The sequence below is a fragment of the Lepidothrix coronata genome, unplaced genomic scaffold (genome assembly GCF_001604755.1).
Source record: "Lepidothrix coronata isolate B3197 unplaced genomic scaffold, Lepidothrix_coronata-1.0 Scaffold194, whole genome shotgun sequence".
NCBI classification, from domain to species: Eukaryota; Metazoa; Chordata; class Aves; order Passeriformes; family Pipridae; genus Lepidothrix; species Lepidothrix coronata.
This window is the reverse complement of record NW_016690374.1, coordinates 1,158,303-1,183,720: the sequence shown is the minus strand read 5'-3', so window position 1 is coordinate 1,183,720 and position 25,418 is coordinate 1,158,303. Positions and strand designations below refer to the sequence as shown.

At 38.9% G+C, this 25,418-nt stretch overlaps 1 protein-coding gene across 3 annotated transcripts in view; it reads right to left on the bottom strand.

The window, feature by feature from the left end:
- The window catches only part of RDX (radixin), a 37,201-nt gene extending 18,821 nt beyond the window's left edge, over positions 1 to 18,380 (bottom strand). For 2 of the 3 annotated variants that reach the window (XR_001877556.1, XM_017831649.1), the window contains exons 1-3: positions 18,148 to 18,380; positions 9,870 to 9,941; positions 1,093 to 1,176 (exon numbers count right to left, since the gene is read on the bottom strand). Coding sequence is in view for 2 of the 3 variants with exons in the window: in XM_017831649.1 (XP_017687138.1) it covers positions 1,093 to 1,176; positions 9,870 to 9,881 (96 nt within the window). In the remaining variant the exon portion in view is untranslated. Of the gene's footprint in view, positions 1 to 1,092; positions 1,177 to 9,869; positions 9,942 to 18,147 lie in introns of those variants that run through there. The other variant, XM_017831650.1, reaches the window with a different exon arrangement.
- Positions 18,381 to 25,418: the final 7,038 nt, after the last annotated feature.

Here is a 25,418-nt window from a genome sequence, read left to right as displayed (position 1 = left end):
GAGGCTGAAGACATACTACCACTGATGTTAGAGAAAGGGACAGACAATATAAGAGTCAGACAGTCACTTCAAATGAAAATTGCAAATGAAATTTCATTAATCTAAAAGAAAATAAACACTCTCCTGTTTTTTTAAGTTATATACTTGGACATTCTATCGACTCTAAAAGGTCAACTAAAAGTTTAAATGTTCTTAAAGAACTCTTGCAATGTGTTACTTTCTCTTAGTACTCATCAGTACATACTTCAAGCATCAAAAGTGGAGTAGACAAACAACAGTTCTACGAGACATAACTATTCATCTAGTTGAACTGTTTTTGAGGAGTAATTTCAGATATTTTTGCATTTTTTAAACAAAACATATTTATTGGTATATTGGGGAAACAAAACAACACACTGACAAGCTTCTATTCTTAATGTTTTCTATAACACTTCACAATCTAGATCAAAAAATTGTTTCAAGATTCTGATGGCTAGTGTCACATGAGCGCAAGAACAATTCTGTTTTAAGAAATCATTCATTCTGACTGATGTACAGAGACACTATCAAGTGAGAATGTGTAGTTCTAATAGGTCTGTAATCTATAAGCAAATTAATGTCATTATTTTGCCTTATTGGGTTTTTTCCCTTTTTTTTAACTTAAATTTCAAACTGGTTCATAGGACAACACTATTTAGTTCTAACATTTGGGAAGTGAAAAACAATCTACAGCTTCCATTGCTGGGGAAAAAAAAGTTAGCTTTCATTAATGAACTTACTGTTACATTCAAATTTCTAATATATGTAATTCTAGCAACTATATTGCAGTAGCAACTATAATATTATTAAACATGAGAAATACTATTAATTTCAAACCAGTTCTATACATGATTCAGCTGAAGCCTCACTGGTAACCTATTTACAGAGTTGTCTTCGAATTCAATACACTTCACAAGAAGTAATGAGGAAATTCACACTAACTCAGAGCATAGCCTAGATAACATAAGAAAAACATAATCAGCACATGGGAACACTTTTGCTTTTTCAAACTATGCCTTAACACACACAGTACTTTTATGTGTTTGTACTCATATATACACAGAGACAAGTTACCTGATCAAAGAGCTGCTTGCCTGTTGTATTGGGCTGGATGGCAAATTCCAACTCTGCATCCATTGTGGTTACTCTGACATTGACCTACAGAAAATAAGGAAACATTTAAATAATACTGTCACAGTGTAATGCTTCTTTATCCTGTGATAAGCCTGTAAGAAACAGCATATGGTAAGTAAATTCAACAATTTTAATGGTCTTGTGAACACACAGAACACAGCAGTTAGAAAAACAGAAAATTTGAATCTGAAAAAATCTCATCTTTTATTTACTATAAAAGCATACTCAGGATAGTATTTACCACTAGGTTTGAAGGTCAAACGAGAGAACAAAGTTCAAAATTAATTTAATGGGACAGCTGACATTACTGAACACTTGAAGAATGTTGGGACATTCAGCTACTGGGCATTACCGTTCAGAGGGCTTCCCAAATGTGTGCAACAGTTTCTAGTAATATAGCTATCATTTTAAGGTATGTATTCTTGGCAACATAAAAAGACAAGCAGCTTCCTGCTTGCCATTTCTAAAATTAAGCAGTTCGGCAGTGTTAAAGTATATAGGACTAGAGCTTTCACACCTCATGACAGAGTAATAGCAAAGTTTTCACCTGTAGTCAAACTACAGAAGTTAACTCCTCTTAATATTAATCCCCTTCCTTTCCCTTAATACAAGACTGAAGAAACGTCACCATTCAATGAACTCCTTCCTTCTCCTGAATGGGAGGAACGTTTTCCAGATGACTCCTGACAACCACTGTTTTTATTTGCTATGAAACAAGAAGTCAAATATTGCAGGAGATACCTGGAAGCCTACCTTACTTGGAAGTACAACAGTCTGTTTCAATTTCTCTGCAACTGGCATACACAGAAGTGAGAATTTTCATGAAATAGAACGAAGTACTAAATACACAGTACTGTCTTATCAGTGTTAGAATGGTCCTCTGTGCCTACTGTCAGGGTATCACATTTTATTTATCTTCAGTGCATAGCAATATAAAGTGTCAGAGGTCAAATATACTTCACTATAAATGCAAAAAAAACCAAACTTGAGAAACTTATTTAAGGCACACAGATATATTCTCATTTCTCACTGTAAAAAAAGGTACTGGAATAAATTAGGACTTGTATTACCGGTTCTTACAGTACTTGATCTATGCATATGTGAACCATCTCCATTAACTATTTCCCTAATTTTGCCACCAGGTGGAATACTTTGAGAAGTGAGTGGGGGGAAAAGAAGACAAAACAGAACATGAAAGGTGTGAAAAAGAAAACTGGATAACAGTTTGTATTCATGAAAGGATTAAGCTTGTTAACTCCTTCCTTTAGTGTTAAGGTAAACAACTTTGGGCATGAGGGGGATGCACAAGACAAGAGTAGCAGGAGTCTAGGGACCTCTAGGTTATAGACCTGCAAACAAAGACGATAAAAGGGGCTCAGCAAACTTTTTTGTGTGTGCAAACACGGATAAGGAGCAAGAGTTGAAGGCTTTGGAGTAACTGATAGTAAAGTTTTATTGCCAAAAAAAATTAGAGGGTGTATGTCAGGAAGAGGGAAAAAGAGATGTTTTTTGTAGATTGCCTCACTCTGCCCATTTCGAGAGCAGAAAAAAAAAATCCTTACAGAACAGAAAACTCATTTTAAGTGGCAAGTCTAACTCCCTGCCAGTTGCACTATTTTCAGTGTGAGGGACTGCCCCTTAATTACAAGAACTTAATTTTTCTAAATCAGTTTTTCAATTTAAAAAATTAAGCCTGTTTCAGGGCAGCTACAAGTAAGCAAGTTACAAAGAATAAGGCCAAAAAGTAACTTTACTAAATGCCAAAGAGCCCTGTTATATAACAGCACCATTGCCAAAATAAGAAGCATCACAGGAGATCTACAAAGCACAGAAAGTTCAACTAATTGCAGCAGCAGGCAGCAGAAACTTCTTATATAAATATCCTTATAACAAGTGTCATCTTCTACAAATTCAGGAATTACTACCTGAGAGTTTATCCTTCACAAGAACTAAAATACTCGAACAATAAAACACTAGATGAAATACAGAGGCAAACTCTGTAGATTCTGTTCACTTCTGGATGTTACTGCCTCAAAAAATCTGGGTGCTCTAAGAGTACACAGCTTCTGCACCTGCAATAGGTACAAATATCCATTAGGACTACCTGGCCACTTACACACATTACAGTAAGTGCTTAAGTCTTTAGCAATTCTGTTTTTCTTTGAACTTCCAATTAACAAATTAATATTTAAAAATTTGATAATTAACAATACTTAACAATTACTTTAATAATTAATATTTACACTTTCGGTTCTAATAAGAAACACACAAATTAAACGATGGCAACATTAAAATGTGATATGAATTATTTAAGAAGAGAGGAATTTAACACTACACTTGATTGTTTTCCTTCTGAAGGCATTTGGACCGACTTAGATTTCTGGCATACAAATACCACGGTTTTACAACCTTGTAACATTGTTTCACACTCTCAGTTATTTCTGGGCATGGAAAATAAGAAGGTTACTTTTGTCAAAACCTGTGACTGAGCCCCAAGGGTTTACTTATCTAATTCAAACCTTGATCACACAGCACCCTCTCAACAAAAATCAAATCTCTGGTCAGCTGCATGTCTGTAAAATGAAGCTAATGAACTGCATTAACAGGAGTCATGGGAGGAGTTTCCACATTAGAAATAAAGCAGGGAATTGAGAAAACACAGGTAAGAAGACCTAGGAAGCAATGGATTGTCACTCATATAACCTGCTGTTGGTACCCAGCTATTTGGAAGCAATTCTCTTTATGTGACATTGGTGACAGGGGGAAATTATCTGAACCACAAATTATGAAGACAGGCACTAATCTGAACCAACTTTACCACAAACACAGGAACCGGAAGGAGCTCTTGTAATGGTGACAAGGGATATGTGCAAAGGTTTCCTGTAGCAAGCATTGGGAGGCTACCACTACTCATACCACAAGATCCACTCAACTCCTGCTTTTCAAACTTGCTCTCACCAGGATCGTACATCTTTTTAATAGATTGTGACAGTTCTCTTCTTTACCCGACAGAATCACAGAATAGCTTGGGTTGGAAGGGACCTTTAAAGGCTGTCTAGTTCAAACCCTCTGCAATGAGCAGCAACATCTTCAACTGCATCAGCTTGCTCAGAGCCCCATCCAACCTGATCTTTAATGTTTCCAGGGATGGGGCATCTGCCACCTCTCTGGGCAACTGTTCCAGTGTTTCACCTCCCCCATCATGAAAAATTTCTCCCTTATATCTAGTCTGAATATACATTCTTTAAGTTTAAAACCACTACCACCCTTGTCCTATTGCAACAGGGCCTGCTAAAAAGTTTGTCCCCACCTTTCTTATAAGCCCCCTTTAAGTACTGAAAGGCCACGATAAGGTCTCCCCGCAGGCTTCTTTTCTCCAGGCTGAACAACCCTAACTCTCAGCCTTTCCTCATAGGAGAGATGCTCCATTACAACAACCACTTTTGTGATCCTCCTCTGGACCTACTTCAACAGCACCATGTCTTTCTTGTGCTGGGAACCCCAGAGCTGCACACAGCACTCCAGATGGGGTCTCACCAGAGCAGAGTAGAGGAGCAAAATCCCCTCCCCTTGACCTTCTGGCCACGCCGCTTTTGATGCAGCCCAGGATACAACCGGCTTTCTGGGCTGCAACCGCACAATGCTGGGTCATGTCCAGTCTCTGATCCACCAGCAGCCCCAAGTGCTTCTCACCAGGGCTGCTCTCAATCCCTTCATCCTCCAGCCTGTATTCATACCAGGGGTTGCCCCAACCCAGGTACAGCACTTTGCACTCGGTCTTGTTGAACCTCAAAGTTCACACTGGCCCACTTCTCAAGCTTGTTCAGGTCTGTGGCATCAGAACTACCAGTCTGAGTTTATCTGTATTTTACCAGACTTGCTTCAGAATGATTAAACACTGCTAAAGGAAAGGAAGAACATATACATAACTATGTACAGATGATTCTTTGGGAAGGGAACAACTGATGTTCTGACAACAAATGTTCCTAATGGGTTATGAGGACATTTGCCATAGCTCATAAAATAGTATTCACAAAAAACCCAATCTACAGCAAATTATCTATTAAGTAATTTATCAAAACCAATAAAGAGTATAGTCAATGAACATATCTGGAACAACAAACATCCAAGTACACTTAATAAAAGCATGCATTTCATATGGGAATTATGGTTTTATTATATTCTTTCACTTTTAAGGACTTGAAAAAATATTATTACTCTTCCTTGTACTAACCCTCTACAATTTAATGGGATTTTATACCATCAGCACACTAACCTTTAAACCTCTCCTGAAACACAGACCCAGTCCGTGAACATGCACAAAAACTGACTATTAGCTCAATAATCTAATACTTTCTATTACTGTACTTCAGCCACAGATCGCAGATAGTAGTCATGGCACTTCAGCTTTTATCAGGAAGTCCAAAACTGAGTAGGTACCAATATTCAGTAAGAAAGCCACTTAAAATAACATAAAAAAATTTCCAAGGGTTTTGCTTTGGTTTAATAAATGCAATATAAATTAGTCATATGTAAAAGCCACAGAAACCAGTCCAATTCATATTCATAAGAAAACCACATATAGCAAAAAAAATTTGTTCAAAGAGTTTCCTCTCACTAGTTCAGCCAATTACTATTTCCAGTTTGCATATTAAATTATTTGTGTTAAGGAGTAGCAGTATATTAGTCCCACTGCTTTACACACTGCACAAATATACACAGCATGCTCTCCATACCAACCTCAAAGCAGACATAGGAGGAGATGAAAGAAAAAACTTTATGAAGATAAGGTAAGGATTAAACAACATTAGGAACAGAAGGCTACAGAATAATGACAAACAGATTTTACTAACAGACAAATCAAAAGCAAGCAGTCCTCCAAGCTGACATCAGTTGTCTATTTATGCTACAGAAATAAATCATATATTCAAACCATAATTCAAATACTGCACTACACGGTCTCAGAGATTTTCCTGTAAAACATCACTCTTGTAAAAAAAATAATTTATATACTATTTCAACCACTTTACAAAAATCAACTTGATCTTGTAATTATTAATTCAAATTTTAAACCCCTATCTTATTCCAGATTCTGATATTTATGCCTTCTGAATACACAATATTGCAGAATGTTGAATAAGTCTAAAAAGGGATCCTTTTTAATCTTAGTAACTTTGACATCTGCCTCTGTTACTCCCCAGTGTAATGCTTTCTCTTTCATGCCTTGCATTCTTGTACAAAAGTGCTGCAAACTGCCACCAAAAACACAATAATTTAACTCCTCTTACACCATATAAATGCAACTAATATTTCAGTCAATTAAACATAATCTTCTCAGCCTATGAAATGATTAACAGTTATGTAACCCATGATGTCTAATTTTAGCTTCTATGTTTCTATTTTCGGTGAAGATCTGTGAGAATGGCATACAGCCGAAAAACATTTTCTATCCCTTCTTTTAGGAAGAAAGCACTGAAAACAACAGTCAACAAATATTCTGTTCTTCAGCATGCAGAGAACTAAGCACATGGAGAACAGGCCTATAACAGCTCAAATTTTGATTACAGCTGCAAAGACCTAATTAAACAAAGAAGTCACCAATTTTTTTAAATGGATCACAACAGATGCTAAACGAAACAATTTCACACTGCTAGGTAGAACTGAGAATATTAAGTCTCAGAACTATTTGGTCTTAAAAGCAGAGGAAATGCTGAGTTAAACAGCTTGAAAAGCTGGAAAGTCACTTTGTTACAAACACAGCCAAAGCGAACAAACAGACTTTTCTATGAAGCAGTCAAACAAGAAAATGTTTCAATAACGTATATTTTTCAGACACATTACCTAATAACTCAGGACAATATATTAAAGTCACTTTTACCCTTGCAAAACAGCCTATTCACTCAAGCTATTTAACCCACTAGCCTCTGAGAGAGAAAATCCCAAACACATAAGAACAATGACCTTATACTACCATGTATAGCGTCATTCAGAGTAGCATGAAACTTACTTCAGACTGAGACTTCTAGGAAAAATTAAAGATTTTTGCTATAAAATTCAAATTCATCGAGACCTTTTATTGGTCTTCATTTACCTAATTTTGTTTGGAATACTACATAACTTTTCAACATGAAAGCAAAAAAAGTGAAACCAACATCTATTTTATTGTTTTTTCTGTGGTTTAGTATGCACCGATTTCATTTAAACTGATCTATGGCTTAATTATTTGTTATTTGCTTAACAAAAAAAAATCATTCCAAAAACACAGGGAGAATTTACACACAGGTTACAAGACTACTAGACTTGTCTGAAAACTATCAATTGGATCATTAGAACAGAATCTGAAAAAAGAAAATCTAAATAGGTCACAGTAATACAGAAAAAGAGATAAAATAACACTGTCAAAAATCTCACCAGTCATGTTAACCGGGTTTTCTTAGTTCTTACCCATGATTATTTCATTAGTTTTCAGGTTAAAAGATTTCCAACAATAAACCTACAGAACACTGACAGTCTTCTTGCAACAGCTCTCAAAAATAAACAACGAGGAGTTAAAGCAAAAATAGTTTCCTGACTAGAAGTACATTTGGTTATTGTGGATTGTCTGTAAAGACAACTCCCAAGAGCTGCAGTAAAATATCCACAGCAGGAGACCTTCTACAGTCCAGTACTATCTAATCCAAGCAGAACAGCAAGAACTCTTCAAAGAACAACGTCAGATTCCTTAAACATAACCAATGACTAGGCTCTTACAGTCTCCAAAGAAGGCAAAAAAACCCCAATAAAAAAAAAAGGGGAGAGAGCTCTAAAGCATCTACCATTTAAGATGCACTGAGACTAAAATCTGAGGTAAAATCACTTAACCTTTGGCATGTGTGCTACCTCTTCATTCACTGATTACCAATTATAAGTACAGCAACCTGCAGTTTACAGAAAGACACTGGAAATGTCATCAATTTATTTTCATTTTTAATGGCTCCTTTCACTTGGCTTCCTTCTAATATCTCACATGCACCTACATGGTCAAAAGATATATGAGAACTCTTCATAAAAAGTCCCTCATAAAAGAAAAAAATTATCTTTGGCATGAGTCCAGCTTCTTTCCCAAGATCTGGTAATTTCCATTATTAGGGTGGATTGTGTGCTCTTTCAACACCCCTGCAATCTCAGTTCTAAGGATATTGCTTTCCTTGTGAACAACCCTAAAACTCTATTTCCTTCAATTTTCTCTGGTCCTTAAAATAGAGAGAACCCTGCCTGCCCAAATTTCACAGTTCTAGTCCCAGAATTTAAAAAGAAGTTACCTCATTCAGGCTTTTTTTTTTCTAGTCATCACTTCTGTGACTTCATGGCTCTATAGCTGCACGGAGCTGAAGGCCTCAGAAATCACATGAGCTCACAGTGACTTTTTGTCTCATTCTTAAAACACAGTTTTCTAGCTGAGAATCTCCATCAAAGGCACTACTCAATTCTCATAGCCAGCACTCAAACAGATCAGAAAACAGTACGCTGCTAATTCATTTTCCTGCCCTTTATAGTGCAGCCTTCTGTATGAAGTAGGCAACTTCAGCAAGTGCTATGATATTGTCCCTCATCCATTGTGGGGAAAGGAAGAAATTACAGAAACAACAAAGTATGGCCAGCTGGTCAGCAGACCAACCACAAAGCTCAGAACGGAACTTCTAGCCCTTGGACAGTCCCATGTTCACGTTATCCATCAAGCTGTACCAGTTCCAAATAATGGCAAATAATGCAATACAGACTATTAACATAGGTAATTTCTGATTAATAGCAAAAATCTTTTATACATTTATGTATAAATATGTATGTGGTAAACACGTGCACATAGACACATTTATTCTAGTAAAAGATCTGCCTGCTCCCAATCTGCTACCAGAATGAAACATCAGTAAACAAAGAAAGCCTGAAGGCTATTACATAAACTAACTGAGTTGAGTAGAAAACAATCTGACAATTCGGTTCCCTTCCTCAATGTTTTGCTCACTGCACAGAACAGGAAGAGATAACCAAAACTCATTTAACACACGGCAGATGAAATCCTAAGCAACCAGTATTACACTGACAGAAAAAGAATCAAACTGCTCAATAATTATCTCTTCAAAGACTTCTACAATTATTACGAAAACAGAGGTTGGAGATTTTTTTCCCCCTGGATAGAAAGCTGATGAACCCTTATCTCAGCTGAACTGAGAGGAATAGGGGACCACAAACATTGCTTATTTCCTCCCTTCAAAACTTACTTTCTATGTGATCCCCTCTAACATGGTAAAACTACAATCTAACTTAGTGCAGACACTTCACACATGTTCTGTCTTCCCTTACCAAATCCTGCAGCAAACCCTTCCACTGATTCTCACAGACACTGGGTCAGGTTTAAATTATGCCTCCATTAACCACTGTATGTTAGCTCATCTCAAAGTCAACAATTCCTGAAAAGTCATTCCTCCTGCCAGCCAAAGGGGTTCCAAGTACTGCTCCCATTTCCAGGTGTGTTCCCTGCAAACTTGCACCACAAAGCTCTCTTCACCTTTTTTCCACATGTTGGTACTAAACTACCTCAACTTCAATTGTGCATTATCAGATCTTATGAAATCTAGAAAGAGCAGAGTCAAAACAAAAAAAAAAACCTGTTATAAGATCACCACTCTGAAATGTGAAAACCCTCTTAGATTTTAGATGGGTAAAAAATAGCTACTTACCGGTTTCGGCATTTTTCTTGTTTTCTGTAGTCTCCTGTCCGCTTAAATCTTCTACAAACTCTTTGTCCCCTTCTGCCAAAAACAAAATAAGGGGGACGTTTTTAAATTAATCAAAACTGAGTTCATATATATCACAGCAAATAGTACACATTCCAAAACAAGTTAAGAAAGTGCTCTACATGTACAAAATACACTTTTCAGAAGACGATAAATAAAAAGCTACTAAATTAGCCAGTACCAGAATCTACAGGTCTCCAAGCAGTAACATCCTTTTTATTTTCTGTAGAGCATTAATGCACTAATGTGCAACAGTTCCTCAAGGGCTAGAAATTCTTTTAAAAACTTTTTTTATCAGACATCATCTACTATTAAAAACCTCTAACACTATTTACAAGGAAGTAAAAAGTTTGAAACATCTTGAAGAAAAAGAAAAAATCTAACAATTTTAAAGCCTCAAAACTGTATTTCATAAATCACCCATTTTTCTAAGCAAAGGAATGATACAGTCATTTTTCCCGAAATGAAAAGAAATGCAAGTACACCAACACAGTAAAAAAAGGAAAAAAATCTGCTCTGCTTGAAATAGAGCCTTTTTCTTTCTTTTTTTTTTAAGCAGAAAGGCTGTAAGTTATGTCCACGTAGTAATGAAAGTATTCACTATTGTGTTCTGTTCCAAAAAGTTTCTATGCCTTGAAAAAATATGTTTGCAATACTATTGGTAGACAGCATTCTGCCTCCCTTTCAGTCCATTCTAACTCATAAAGAACAAGCAGCTAGTCACCTCCTTGCAAAATTTAAGTAATAACACCTTCTTGCACATATTTACAGTAATGACTTCCATGAATCACACCTGTTGCTGGTTTGCAAAGAGTATCAAAGGCAGCACAGTGCCTTCAAAAATAATATAAACTGGAATTAAACTTACACTAAGAAAAATGAGTGAGACATACTACTCAGAATATATCTGAGATTTCATTATTATAATTCCATGGCTGCAACAGATGAATAAAATTTTCAGAATTGCTGAAAGAAAAAAAAAAGGATAAAACCAGAACATTTAAGAGTAATCCAGTTATCAAAACCAAACTTTTGTACAAATGATCTTTCATTCATAAATAAAAATTAAAATAAGAAGTATTTTTATATATAAATTACCAAAAAAGTTAATTTTCCTTGCTTCTTGGCAATAAAAAAATTACAGGATTACAGTAAATATTAGAAACATTTGCACAGCAAAGTAAGGTGCCTCAGCACTTCATTTTTTATTTCTTTTTCTAATCTGTAGAGATATGTTTGAAAAAGGGGACTGAAAAGAGAGATAAAGGATGGAAAGAGAATTTAAGAAGCATCAATGCTGTTGGCTGATAAAAGAAAATGGATGTTAAGATTAAGGATTACAGAAAAAGAAATCTAATGGCATAATGCAGCTACAGAGCAAAATTTTGTTTAACAAGAAATCAGTTTGAAATAATTAAAATAGTATCTTGAAGCTATATTAATTATGATATAACTAATGCAGCCCAACTATAAAGGTATAATACTACATTTGTTTACAATAAACACAATTACATTCCAGTAGCTTTTTTTTTTTTTGTTTAATTCCAGAAGATATTCTAAAGGACTGGACAGTGTCAGTAATGTCCCAAACGCAGGCTCTCTGCCCAATGTGCAGCACCAGTTTACACGCCGAGATGAGGTATCTCCATTTCTTTATGCTAGTCTGTGCAAAGCAGGGAGCTGGATGCTAACCCACAAAAGGCTGGCACCACAATCATCAAAACTTTACAACATTTATACATTGCAGCAGAAAAAGGAATCAGGGTTTATTGGCTTCAAGCTACATAGCTCTTACTGATTAGCATTCTCCCTTCTATTGGTTAAATCTCTCTTCTCATGCCCATTAGTCCATATGCTCAGTCACCCTCTTCTGTTGAGTTTGTGACTTGGTGGGCCCCGAGTCCTGGTCGCAATCTCCGTCCTGCCAGAATTACCTTTTTCCCAGTTGGAGCTGATTCCTGCACAATTGCTGAGTTGGCTTTGTTAGTTTCTTCCTTATCTTGGGAGTTCTGCCAAATGTCCTTGTGGCTTGTGAATTCTGCATTCCCTGTGCCCACTATCAGTGGTACATCCTTCTCCCCAAGCTTTGTTAACCTTCCCCTGGATCTGAGACCATTGAAGCGTGTCAAGCCCTCAACCTTAACAAGGCAATTCTACCAACAAGTAATTTATCTAACACCAAGACATCAGCAGTAAGCCTACTATTCCAAGATACTTTTAAATATATCCTTGAAAAATATGAATACACATTTTCCTCAATTCATTGCCCTCTTTTTTTTTTTAAACCACAAAAGCTTTCAGGGAGGGTAAAAAAAAAAAATCAGGTGCTTACAACTCTGGCTTTTGATAAAAATTCAACAGCACATTTCCATTTCACAGAATAGATTGCCTCCTCTTCTCCCCCCTTTCCCTAATGTACTCCTTGGAAAAATTCAAGGGAGTAATAAAAAGCAAAACAAGCCTAGCTCTTGTATCTGCTAAAGTTCGCTTGGAATCCTTCACCTTTTTGACAGTAGACGTTCATTGCTTGAAAAACTGAAGGCAGATTGAAGCCCTAAAGTTATACTCAGTTAATTAACTATGCAAAAGCTAAATTAGATTCTCATCCACCATTTTGTAAGCATGCCAACTCAACAGTACCAAAAGGAATAGAAAGTAGCACACTATTTGTATGCGTCTTTAGTTACACTAGCATTGAAAAGAAGGGGTATGGTAAGATGACTGATAAGGAAGTCCAGTCTCCAGGAGAGGAATGACAGCATATGGCACAAGACTGAGATCTCAAGAACATGTCTATCACTTTCTCCAATGGCTGTCATACCCTCATACATTTTTTTCATTACAAATTCTTCCATGAATATGTCCCAAATTTTTGCTTTGGGTTTTACCCAAAGCTGTTGTTATAATACTAGCAACAGACCATAAATTACTTATTTGAAAACATATTTTAAAACCTTAGGGTAATTTTTAAAATCAGAAACACAACTACAAAGTTTTATAGGTTAATTCTATGTCATCAAACCACAACTGGTAGACACGTTTGCATGCAAGAGAACAAAGCTATCAGTAAAAAGCAAGAATCCTCTTGTGCAAAACTCAATACAAATAAAGTCTCACTGTGAGCCCCACAGATTCACAGATCTTATGGGCCTGAGAAATTATCACAGTATATGAGCAACAGGGAAAAAAAAAAAATCTGTGCAAAACAGATAGCAGACCAGGTATTTTTGTTGAAATGCTTGCTGCAGTATCTTTCAGTACAGTAAAGAAAAAACCACCTCTCATTTCTTTAAAAAAATAAACAAACAAAAGAAAATTAATAAATTTATAGCCAACTATGCAGAACTTGTTTCCATTTTATATATAATGCAAAAAACAGCCTGTGTCTATATGCTTTCATACTCAAAATGTTGTGCAATTTCAAAACATTCCAATCACACAAACACATTGCAACTATTATATGCATATAAAAATCAAGAAGTTTGCAGATCTTAAAACTGTGCAAAAATCAAAGTCAAATAAGCACTGAATAAAACAAAAAGCACCCTATCTATCCCCGTTATTGGCACCAGCTAACATTAAAAACAAAACACATATAAGGAAAACATTTGACCAAAAGAAACCAAAAATCACAGCCAGGCAAAATATTGTGCATCTCCACTATTATTACTGGAGTGGGAGTTCACTTTTGCTACTAATGCATTTCAGATAAATATACATTTAGCAGATGCAACCATATCAGTTTTACTTAATTTTTAACTTTGAAGCAACTCATTACCTGTAACGCTCATGGCATTACATTAAATGGCATTGCAAATAGAGGGGAAAAAAAACAGTCAATTGGGATGAGAAATTATATTCCTTTCACCTGCAGGATTCCGAAACCAGCTTGTGACCCACTACACATCAAGGCTCATCTCACTTTGACATTTCAATTCCTAAAGGTGCCTCTTCCAAGTCAGGATTAGCAGGGTTGTGACTTCGCAGACTTCCTACCGCTACAACACTGAAGACCTTCAACAACGTACGCACTAATCTGGACTCTGGACCAAAAAAAAACCCAAAGTATCGGCAGGCTCCACATCACAAACAGACAAAAAAAAAATCATCCAGAACATCAAGAATTCTCTTGAAATAAAGAACTGTGATGTCAATTCATTTCACTACAAGAGAGTTGGGATTTTTAAATCAGTATCTTCCATGTTTCCAGTTATGCCACAGAAGCCGACAAAAAAAGCAATTGTTAAAGATGACAAAGAAAGCTTTCTTCAGAAAATGATGGTGCATAAAATGCTTGATGCCAAAATTCTGTCAAATAATTTATGCAGCAGCTGTTTTCAAAAGAAACATTCATACACACAGCTATGGGTCTGAGGTCAGGTGAGGATGGGATAGAAGGCTTGAGCAGGATGCTTGGCTGGTGGAGAACCAGCACTTAAAAGCAGAGTCCCTGTCTGACAACTTAGGGCCTTCTCTCAGAAGCAGTTCTTCCAGCAGCATCTCTCTTAAACTCAACCAAAAGGTTCATCATCTGTTTCCCTGAATAGAGATGGCAGAGATCACAGAACTTTAGCCACAGCAATATAACTCATTTATTTACAGGAACATATTTAAAATTAATATACTTTCTCTTTTCAAAGTCTTATACCATTCCATTTTTTGTGGTACCTAGAGGTTTTAGATCTTTGGGGAGGCAGCAATAGGTAACTTAGAGGCCACTGTACCTGACTAACTGGTCTCAGATTTCTACAGAAACACCTCTCCACTCCAAAGGAGTCTGTGAATGCCTGCAAGGCAATCATCTTTCACACTAACAGCTCCCTAATGACACACTTGCTGCAGTCCCATAAAGCAGTTCATTTGCCACAGACTTTACTTCTGCATACATCTTTTTCAGACGGACACAGATCACCCACACAGTTGTCTGCAATATAAGCAAACCATGGGGGAACTAAAACAAGACATTTATCTCACAGAGAAAATAAAAATGAGGAAAAAAAACCCAAGAAAAATAAAAAGCTGAATTCTATACCTAATATGTAATAATTGAGATTTGACCAGTGCTAGATATCACATGCAGAGTTTTACATATCAACTTTTTTTTTTTGAGTACTGTATCTTTCCCTTCCTAAAACCACTATTTTCCCCAATCCTCCCTTCCCTGAAATACCCAAGATAGGCTTGCTGCACCTGAAAAATAACTGCAGTATAACTAGTACAACTGTTACACATTCAGCGTATTTATAGGAAAACACATTTTGAAGAGTGAGGTATTTCTTCTAAACTGGAGTTCCTGAGAACCTCAGAAGCACACTTGGCAGTTGCCAACACAGTAGTTCAACTAAAAGCAACACAGACCAGTCAAAGAATATTCATGCAATGCTTGCAGTTTTGCCAGTTAGTGAACTGGTACATTTTAGACATGCCATACAGTTTACATACAGTTAATATTTATTAAGTTTAATCTTATTTATTAAGTATTTAATGTATTATATATTTTAATATATATGTATTATTTTATCATAATATTATATTATTTCATTCATTTATTAAGTAACCTATTTATTAAGTATTAATCTTCACTTCAAGTACCCGCAACTGCACTATTTGAAACAACCCTAAGATTCTGAAGAGTCCTACAATGACAAGATGGCCAATCTTACCACATATATCCCATGCAACAACAAAAATGGAAATTAAGAATGGAAACTGATGGAAGTACTGTTGTTTCTAAGCAAAACAAGCCTTTCTCTAAAAATACTGTTAGCAAAGAAATACAACATAACTGAAATGCAGGGTATAATGCCATCTCAAGTCATATTTTCTGAATGACACTGTTGAGCCTCTTAGAACTAGTTCCATAACATAAAGGAAACTTATGAATGTGAACTGACCACTCACATCATTCTTCATATACAGTAACTAGAGTTATTAAATTGAAATGGTCCAGTGTAAAGATTATTAACTCCCTTTTTGGGTCAATGTAATATTTCTTCTTCCTTGTACTACATGACTTGAATGTTTCATTTCACAGAGTGATTTATAAAAGTCTAAAGCAGAAAGAAAAAAAATTTAATTCAAACTACACCCAAAAATTACCCTACTGGTACAGTTAGCCCACTAATGCAGCTCTTTGTTGTTGAAAGGAAAGAGTTCACCTAGGCCCCCCCTCAGCTCTGGAGTAAACTTGCTGAGCATGCAAGATACACTGAGTGCTGCTTTAATGGGTCAGTATCTTTCAACAATCAGCACTTTCTTCAGAAGTTTGTATAAAGCTTTGTTTACATTTACAAACTTGAAAATCCTCCCTTTCCTCTACTCCCACAGACTCCTAATGCAATACAAAGCGATAGGACAGCTTTGATGTACTTAGCACATCCAACAGAAAGACATAATGCCTTAAACAACTTTCCTCTTCACCTCTGTCAACAGAAGTGCCCCTTCTCAAAAAGCAGAGCGAGACTGTTGAAGAAGAAAGGCCGTATACCTATCCTAGCAAAAGTTAAAGGAACTTTCTTTACAAGGAACTGCCGTCTAATGTCATAACCTCTACACTCTTTACCCCCCCCAATTTTGTTCCTTGTAGGTGGATCCATATCCTCACCCTCTTTACAGCTTCACCCAACGTTCTGTGAAAGTTTTTTTCTGGCAGTTCTACCACCATCAAGCGCTGCAACGCTCTCTACTGCAACGGCAGAAACAGTCAGACCAGAACTCTTTCCATCAACTCTACAAACACTTTTATACTTTTTTTTCAGTCAGCACTCAAGGAAAACTCTCTGGACAGCTCCTGACCTGTCACACCACGTCATTTTCCATGCATTTTCTAAAGCTGTGCGTTATACTTTTGCTCTCCAGTCTCCCAACCCAATAGAAGAGCCGTGCCGCTTCAGGACAAAGCTTGGAAATATGCCACTGCCTTGCAATTGCCATTTGCTGGGATGTTGCTTATCTGGGAACATTGCACTGACTTGCAGTTTATTTTTCTCACAGTCCCTCTCACGCTAAATCAATAGATCAATAGAGGTAAGTCTTATAATCCAATAAACAGTTACTACTTGTCCCATCTTTAATGATTAAAAAAACCACTCGATCACAGTAGCCGTAACTCTACTGCGCTCCATGCCCACGTCCTCCCTCGTGGCACACGTTGCCCGGCAGCGCGGTGCCAACGCGCTATCTCAGAGCTGACAGCAATAACGGCAGTGCCACAATCTTCTGAACACGTCAGGGGCCGTGCACGCAGATGCATCCCCAAAACACTCCTGTGGCACAAACGCAACGGCAGGCATCTCTGATGAAAGCAAAACAAGAGTGAGACGCACGTCTGAAGCCTGACAGAGACCAGTCACAAAGGCAGAATTAATTAAAACTCAGAACTGCCACTCCCATGACTCGGTTTAAAAAACTGAATCTTTCTAAAAGCCTGTACCAAAAAGAAGAACATGAAATACTTGTCTAGGGTGTTACATGGACTGGAAAAGACAGCTTAATAGCACCTTATAACTGAAGTGATTAGTTGTGTTGGCATAGAGTCCAAAGAGGTGTTTTTTTTTCCACGTTCAAATTAAGAAAACTGACAAAAGAGAAGCAAATTCCACCAAGCTGAAACTAAAACCTCTTATCTGCGCTAAACTTTAAGAGACAAAGTTAATTACAAATACCTACGACTCGCACAACACATTAATCCATTCAAAAAACAATGCACAAAGGCTCATTCAGGGCCGCTGCACCCATTACGTCGGTCAGTACTTAAGGACTCTTAAAAACGCACATTTGTCGAAAACAATAGACAGCAACAGATGCTCCACAGCACTTGTTTATGAAGTAATTCCTTATTATTCCCCCGCACCGCCGCAGTCAGCTGGCCCGACCCGGCTGCCACATGTCTCCTCCGGTGTAACCTCCGCGCCGCGCCGCCCGGGGACATCAATAATGCACGGGGGCTGCGCGGGCACGCGGGGCGCGCTCCCGGCACAGCCAAGCGAGCCGGGGGTCGCCGCCCGCGCCCCCCTCTCGGGCGGAGGCGGCGGGCACTCCGCACACGGACGGTGCGAAGCCGCGAACCTGCCGCTGCAACAAGTCGCCTGGTGCCCCTCCGCCCACCAAGAGCTCCTGCGGGCGGGCTCGAGCTCCTGCGGGCGGGCTCCCGCTCCCGCCCCCGCGCTGCCCGCCCGCGGCCCCGCCGGCAGCCGCCCGCGCCCCTCGCTCCCCACCTCACCTGGGGCTCCGCTCCCTCCGCGGCGCCGGGTGGAGCGGGTGGACGAGCCCCCCGGGCAGGGTGCGTGGGGCGCGGCGCTCCCCGCTCCTGGCGGGGCAGTGTGTCCCCCCCCGCCGCCCCCTCACAGCGGGGCAGGAGGCGCTGCGGGGCCGCCCCGCGCTGTTCGGCGGGGCCGAGGCGCGGAGCGCGGCGGGCACTGTGACAGCTCCGCAATATGGCGGCGACCGCCGCCGTTCGGATTTTCCCCCCTATCAGATGTGGCTCCTGCGCCCGCACTGCGCACGCGTGGCGCGGCCGGGCATGCGCGGCGGGCGGCACGAAGCCGGTTGCCCGGAGGGGCGCGGGGGTGGCGGCCGTGAGGGGCTCCCGTGCGGGACGGGGAGGGGTGCGGGACGCGCCTTCTGTGTCGGGCATGGTGAGGGCGGGACAGGGAGCTCCCGTGAGGAGACATCAGCGAGCGCCCACCCTGTGAGGCGGAGGTCCCTCCGCACCGGAACTGCGGCGCTCGGTGGGAGCCGGTGCTCGGGGACCCCGCAGAACCCGCCCGAGCACAGCCCTGGCCGTGTGATGTGTGTGCCTGTGCCCGCTGCTCCAGCGGCACAGCTGCCCTCTGGAAACTCCCTGCTCGCCTGAGTGAGGAGGGGGTGAGAAGAAGGGGCTCTCCCGTTAACGCAGCCGGGCGGCGGGAAAGGAAACGTCGGTGAAGCCGAGTCAGGGAGGAGGCAGTCGGCAGCGTGGGTGTTTCCCGTGCGAAGCCCGCCAGAAATAGTGCCGCCTTTTTGGCAGCGTTCGCTCAGGGGGCGCGGTGTTTCGCCAGATGAGAAGGCTCGGAGCTGGCGATGCCACCAGTCCCGGGGTGCAGCGGGCAGGAGCGGGGCTCGGCGTGTGCTAAGCCAGGGCCTGGGAGGGGTCGAGCTGTGACGACTCGAGAGGGATACCTTCAGGGTAAGAGCATGCAATACAGTTTGAGTGGAGAGCACTGACCCTCTTCCCCTCCTCCATCTCATCGCAGTGATGGGACCCTCTCTCCTTTTTCCAATCACTCCCTTGTGTGAAACAGTTGTACTGGGGGATGGGATCACACTTTTTTTTTCATGCACATGTATTCAGTTTTTTGTATACAGTCCCAATGGGGATGCAGAAGAAAATAGTAGTAAGGAAAATCCTTCTGAAGGACAGAGAGGTTGAGGCAATCCCAGCCCTCACTGTGCTTTTTCAGTTTATTTTTGTTTTCACGAAAGTGAAGGTGCTGCTTGAGCTCAGTGGCAACCCAACCAGGGAGGCCAAACAGCAAAGCTCAGTGCAAAGGGATCCACTTGAGCTACCAAGTCTGAGTCATGCAGCTGCTATTAATTCACCTTGCCCTCCGGCCGTCTGATAAAGAAAGGCTGGGGGAAGAACTATGAGGAATTTTCAATTAAAGACTGCTTCCAAATAAAAAAGAACATTCTAGGATGAATTTGCGGGGGTGGGGGGAAGGGGAAGAAGAGGAGATCAGCCTGGCAAACAAGGAATAATCTCCCAGAGAATCTGTGGGAGCCTCATTGACAAAATTTTTTTAATTATTTGGACAAAACTTAAAGAACATTCCAATAAAGTAGATGACTACATAATACAATCTATGGTGAAATGAAATTGAGTTATATAAGCTTGAATTTAATTCCTTCTAGAGACATTTAATGAGTTTAATCTATGATGATTTTATGCATTATATTGTATATTTGAAACAGGCATTTCTCTCACAGTCATCATCACAGAACATGAACATCTCGGTCTATTAAAGGTATGTTCAATTTCCTGCCATGGACTAAAATTTCATTTCTAACTTTGTTTGTGTCATTTTGCTCCAAGGAAGAAGTGACAATGACTAATTCCTCCTTCTTTCTTTTCTTCATTGTGAAGAACATCCTGTCATGAAATAGAATATTTTGCAGTATGTTACTCTTCTAAGCGTAACTTAAGTGTAACTTGCAGCCTCTGCAGTTACACAGTTTCACTGACCAGCCACTATTAGTATGCAACCTACTGTTCAGACGGCCTTTTCTGCAGGTCAGAATAAGGGAAACAAAAAAAACCAAACAAACCCTCAGGAAAACCCTGTTTCACTCAGCCACCTAAATAAATTAACTATGATTCACTGCAGAGCAGAGATAAAATGTGTTTGCTTTAGTTGACCGAACTAAAGGCTTGCTTTTCTTCCAAAACAGTCTGTTCAAAACTGGCTCAGCTATAGGACTATTCCACTAGGGCCCAGTTTCTTTACTAGTGTTGATAGCATGAGGAATAAAGTTCCTTTCAGTTCCTGCATTATCACCGCAGGATATGCTTTATCTCTTATCCTATTACATGAAGAATATTATTGCTCAAAAATGTCAAGATAAATAATAGCCTTATCTTCCTTGTCAACAGTATAATGTGATTTCCTTCTCACCTTGCTTCCTTAACAAGGTGTAAAATTGCAGTTTGTATGATAAAACGGGGCAGTAAAAACAAAAGTGTAGTTAGAGATCGTGTTCTTTGTAGCCATGAAAATGAAACTAAAGAAAGAGTTACAGGCAATAAAAAGAGCTTTCAGATACCCATATCAACTTAAATTACACAGTTCTTTAAGAGGCAGGTTATAAAGATAAAGGTAATGATAAGAATGCCTTAACTGCAAGACATAAAAGTTTATCTTCCAGCAGTAATGCCAAAACACAGCTCTTCATTAAAAACCGAATTTTAAACTTTCATTGCCCAATCTGAGAAATCAATCCTAGAATCCCTTTTGAAAGTAAAGATTTCTGGGCAAATGCTTCTCCAGTGCATCTGCAAAAGCATAAAGCAGTCAATAAAGACCTAGTCTTCACTGTGTGTTAGAATCTACTTTCAATAAAGCTAAATGTACAGTTCAAGGGGCATTTACTAGACAAGGCATTTTGGAAAGGAGAACTAAGAAGAAAAATCACCATCAGGAATTTCTGATTTTTTTTTTAACTTTAAATGGTATGTGAAACACCTTTACTTTATCCGCTAATTCAATTAAGATTTATGCCATCAGCTAGGATAGAAGTATAGTTCTGCCCCTAACATGGAAAGCTATATGTGGACTTAGTCTACCAGCCTGGAAGCTAGCCACTCTGGGAATATTTATGTATATGACTCAACACACATGTACTCAGCTATTAATATGTTTACAGAAACAGACCTTACGTTGTCTAAAATTATTGCAGGGTGATTTTACTATTACTAATTGTATGGTGTAAAACCAAATTGTATTTTCGTTTGTTAATATTTGAATAACAGTAAAAGGATATGTTGCCTTAATGGACATTAATTGTATTTATTTTTCCAACAAGTATGTTACGTTGCCTTTTAAAGTCTGCAGTAGCAACAAAGGGAATTTAAAGAATTTTGCGGTCATTAGATGAATCCAATTCACAGATATTTTAAATATTTGGTGAAGTTAAAACAAATGTCTGAAGTCATAGTTTTATGTCTGTTGTTAAATTCGTCTGTCATTTAAAATTTAATGTATCTAATTCCAAAAATTATTTTTCATGCATGGTATTAAAAGACCAGATTTCAATAAAAATAAAAGGCTTCCAGTAGCAACACTGAGCATTCCAAATTGCCTTTATTGCATGTGTATATACAGTCTCAGCTTTGATCAAGTTCAAAAGGCAAAATATGGTATGACCCTGGGGGAGTTGTCTTTTTCCTTTCTGAAACACCATAGGTGTGTGAAGCTTACCTAGGTGTCCTCCAGGGCCATGGTCCTGCACTTTGGCAGCACCTCAACAAGCCTCAGCTCCAGTGAAGAAGTCAGGGAGTCCAAGTTTAGCACTCTTTGGTTGGATAATTAGATAGCACGAGTGTTTTGATGGAGAAGGACAGACCTAGTGTGCAAAAAGAAGGGGGATTCTGCCTCCTCAGTGGAGACATGCAGCAAACAGAAAGCACCTGAAAGCCTGACCAAAACACCTGGCAAACAGGGGTCAGGATAATCTACTGAAGCGCAGTGCTGGCAGCTGGCTCAGTGTCAGGCCATTCTACCTGCTCATTTAATAACCCAGCTGGAGAGGCTTGGCCTCTAACTTCGACACTGTAACCTGGCTGGCCAGCAGACACCTTTACGCTTGAAAATCTGAACCGTTGTTTGCAAAAGTCTTTTCCTGCTGCCCGATCAATTCCTGCAGGTGGAAGATTAAAGGGGAACATTGTTTATCTTGATGACTGTGCCCACCAGAAGCCCAGGGTTGGGCTGAGTGAGAAGCACAAAGGCTTTACCACTGATCATCTCTCACACAGGACGACTTCTTCCAGTGACACATTTTTGTTTTTCTCTTGGGTATTTAGTCTCTGGTACTACAGCAAAGATACCACAGTGGTGTCAGCCTCACTCAGGGCCAAATTTTAATACCTTTTCTGCTCAAGACAGGAAGTAACAGAATCACTTGTAGAGGAGTATGGTTTTTTAAGTGCCAAATATGGATCTCAGCAGTTCATTCTAAGTGAATCAGTATTTGCATCTCTTTGGTAATAATTTGCTAATTTAATTTTTATACACAAACTGTGTATTACACAGCCCTTATCTTCCATCTATTATTTCTCACAGAATATTCAGAGTTGGAAGGGATTCACAAGGATCATCAAGTCTAAATCTTAAATGAATGGCCCATACAGGGGATTGAACATGTGACCCTGCCGTTATGAGCACCAAGTTTTAACCAACTGAGCTAATCTCAATGACCATAATAATTTTATGATTTGTTTCTGTAACTTGGTAATTGCACAGGAGGCAGATAAACAAATAAAGCTGCTTGCAATTAAGATTGGGGCAGGCTGTCTGATCACCTGTATCCGAGATGGGACAAATCAGCTCATGTCACTGCTCTTGTGTCATGTCCCCCAAACATGCCTTCTCTGATACATAAGGTTGTCATCTAACAGCTGACATTTAGCTGCAGTTCCTGCTTCTGTCCACTTAATGTTTTTATCTTATCATAGTTATAATTATAATGACAAGTTGTTCCACAGTGACAACATTGCTTTTTTAGTGACAGCATTTATTTTGGTTATAATGTGGCTGTAGCTGAGTCCTGCCCATAGCACTGGAAATCAAAGCAATGGTGGAGGTATTCCCTTCAGCAACATAAAGTATTTACAACAAAATACAATAGCATGTAAGATACTAAGCACAGTAAAAAGGACCAATCCAGACAACAACTTTTTTAATTAAAATATTTCTGGGGGAAAAAAAAAGGAATATGGTTACCAAGGAATTCGATACAAGTGTTTGAAAACCTGAAAAGCATATACAACTGTTAGAACCAAAGCAAATGCTTTTCAATCGTTTTGTTGTTGGTTTTGTTTTGGGGGTTTTTTTGTTTCTCCTAAGGTGCATGTACACTGTTCTGCAATACAGCCATACAACTTTGTGAATAAATAAAATAATAATAAAAAGTAGAGCTTTTTACTAGGAATCCATCGCTGAAGTATTTTTAGGTCCTGAACCCTTCTAATTTTATTGCATTTACTTGCTTCTTTATCAACAAGCAGAAATAAGCAAAACTGTAGAAGGAGTGTCTAGAACTTTTCAACTATATTCTTAAGACTTTGTCATCTCCTAGTTTTACTAAAATGGACATGTCAAAACCTCAAAATAGAAGTATATATTTCCCCACAATTCTAGCCTTTTTTTAAGACGTGAATTTCCTGGAATATTTATATATATGGAGGGGAAGAAAAAAAAGAGTGAAAATTGATGTAGACCCTTCAGAACTGTGTTTTCTGGATAAGGGAAATTTTTGATGGTATGCCAGTAGCATCACAAAAGATGAAAAAATGCCTGCAGAACTAAAGGAAACACCTCATCACCTCTTTAAGGGGATATTCCAAAAACAGTCTGCCCAACCCATTTTTATGAAGAAAATGTTTTAGTTAGAAGAAAACGGATGGCAATTTTTGCCAAAGTTGTTTTCAGCTAAACCTTAATCAGGAAGCTCTGCTTTAAAAAAACAGCAAAACCTCCAAAATGTCTCATCATGAACCTTACGTAAAGAGACAGAGACTGAATACAATTCCTCTCTTTTTTTTAATGAAATCACTGACTTATTTCAGAGTTAATCTGTTAGTACTGAGTACAAGTTCTTAAGTCCACAGACATTCTAAACTTCTGAAGGAATTCAGGAACGAAAAGACTGAGCTGATATTAGCGAAAGCATGTGTCATAAAAATCAGATATAGCTCTATTGCTGAAGTGGATACCCCCACAAGTTGATTTTTTTTCTCACCTCACAAGCATAGCAAGTGAGGAATGTATCAAGGCACTTCATTTGCTGAACTAGAATAATATCAAAGCTTTATCATCAGCACACCTACAAAGATGTAATTTGGAGTCTTGAAGGTAATTTAGCCCTAAGAGGGCACATACTCTTGCAGCAGCTATGTTGCAATCAAACCTTATCAGAATAAATCACCCTTAATTGAAGTTCATCAAAGAGAAACAAGGCAGGAAAAGGAGAAAGGCAAGATAATTCTAGGATGCTAAGATCTTCAGTGTGCTGTGTCTCCAAGTATATTTTTAAAAGCTGCTTCTTTTTCATTTTCACTGTGTATGAAGGAAGTCTGAAAGATTTAAGAGTATTTATTTGCTTTAGAAAAAACATTAAAAGACACGGTCTTTGGCTATCCTTAAGGATACCTCAAAGGCAGTTAAAGAACCAGGTGGGCTACAATATTACAAGTACCAAAACAATGACATATGATTAAATTGAAATGGGAAATTAGTCCCCTTAAGGATCTAAATTCTGCTAATGGCTTTCTATTACCTGGTGAACAGAGACTGAGAGGATGGTACATAAGGGCAGATATGATACTTCACATGCTGCTGAAATTGAAATTCCAAAATAGTTAAGTTGCTCCATGAAACTAAATTGGCTGAGGTTGTGCATGCTTGGAAATGGAGCTCTGTGACCGACCAACTTGGTGTAGCTGTTATTCTTCCCTGTGGCTGAGGCAAACTTGAGAGCTCTGCCTGGTGTGGATTCCCCATGGACCAAGAAGTTATGAGATTGCTCAGTCAATCCTTCCCAGCTTCCTTCTCCGTCGTCTTTTTCTTCTTCCACATGGCTATTTACCTGAAATTTCTAGGACATTAATTTCTTCCAAGGCTCCTACCTTTGTTGTATTTGGTTGAAGTTGGCTAACAGATTTTAAAAGTTATCAAGTAAACTTGCAGAGGAACCTAGTTTGATGACAAAGTAGTTATAAAACTGAGATCTGCTATG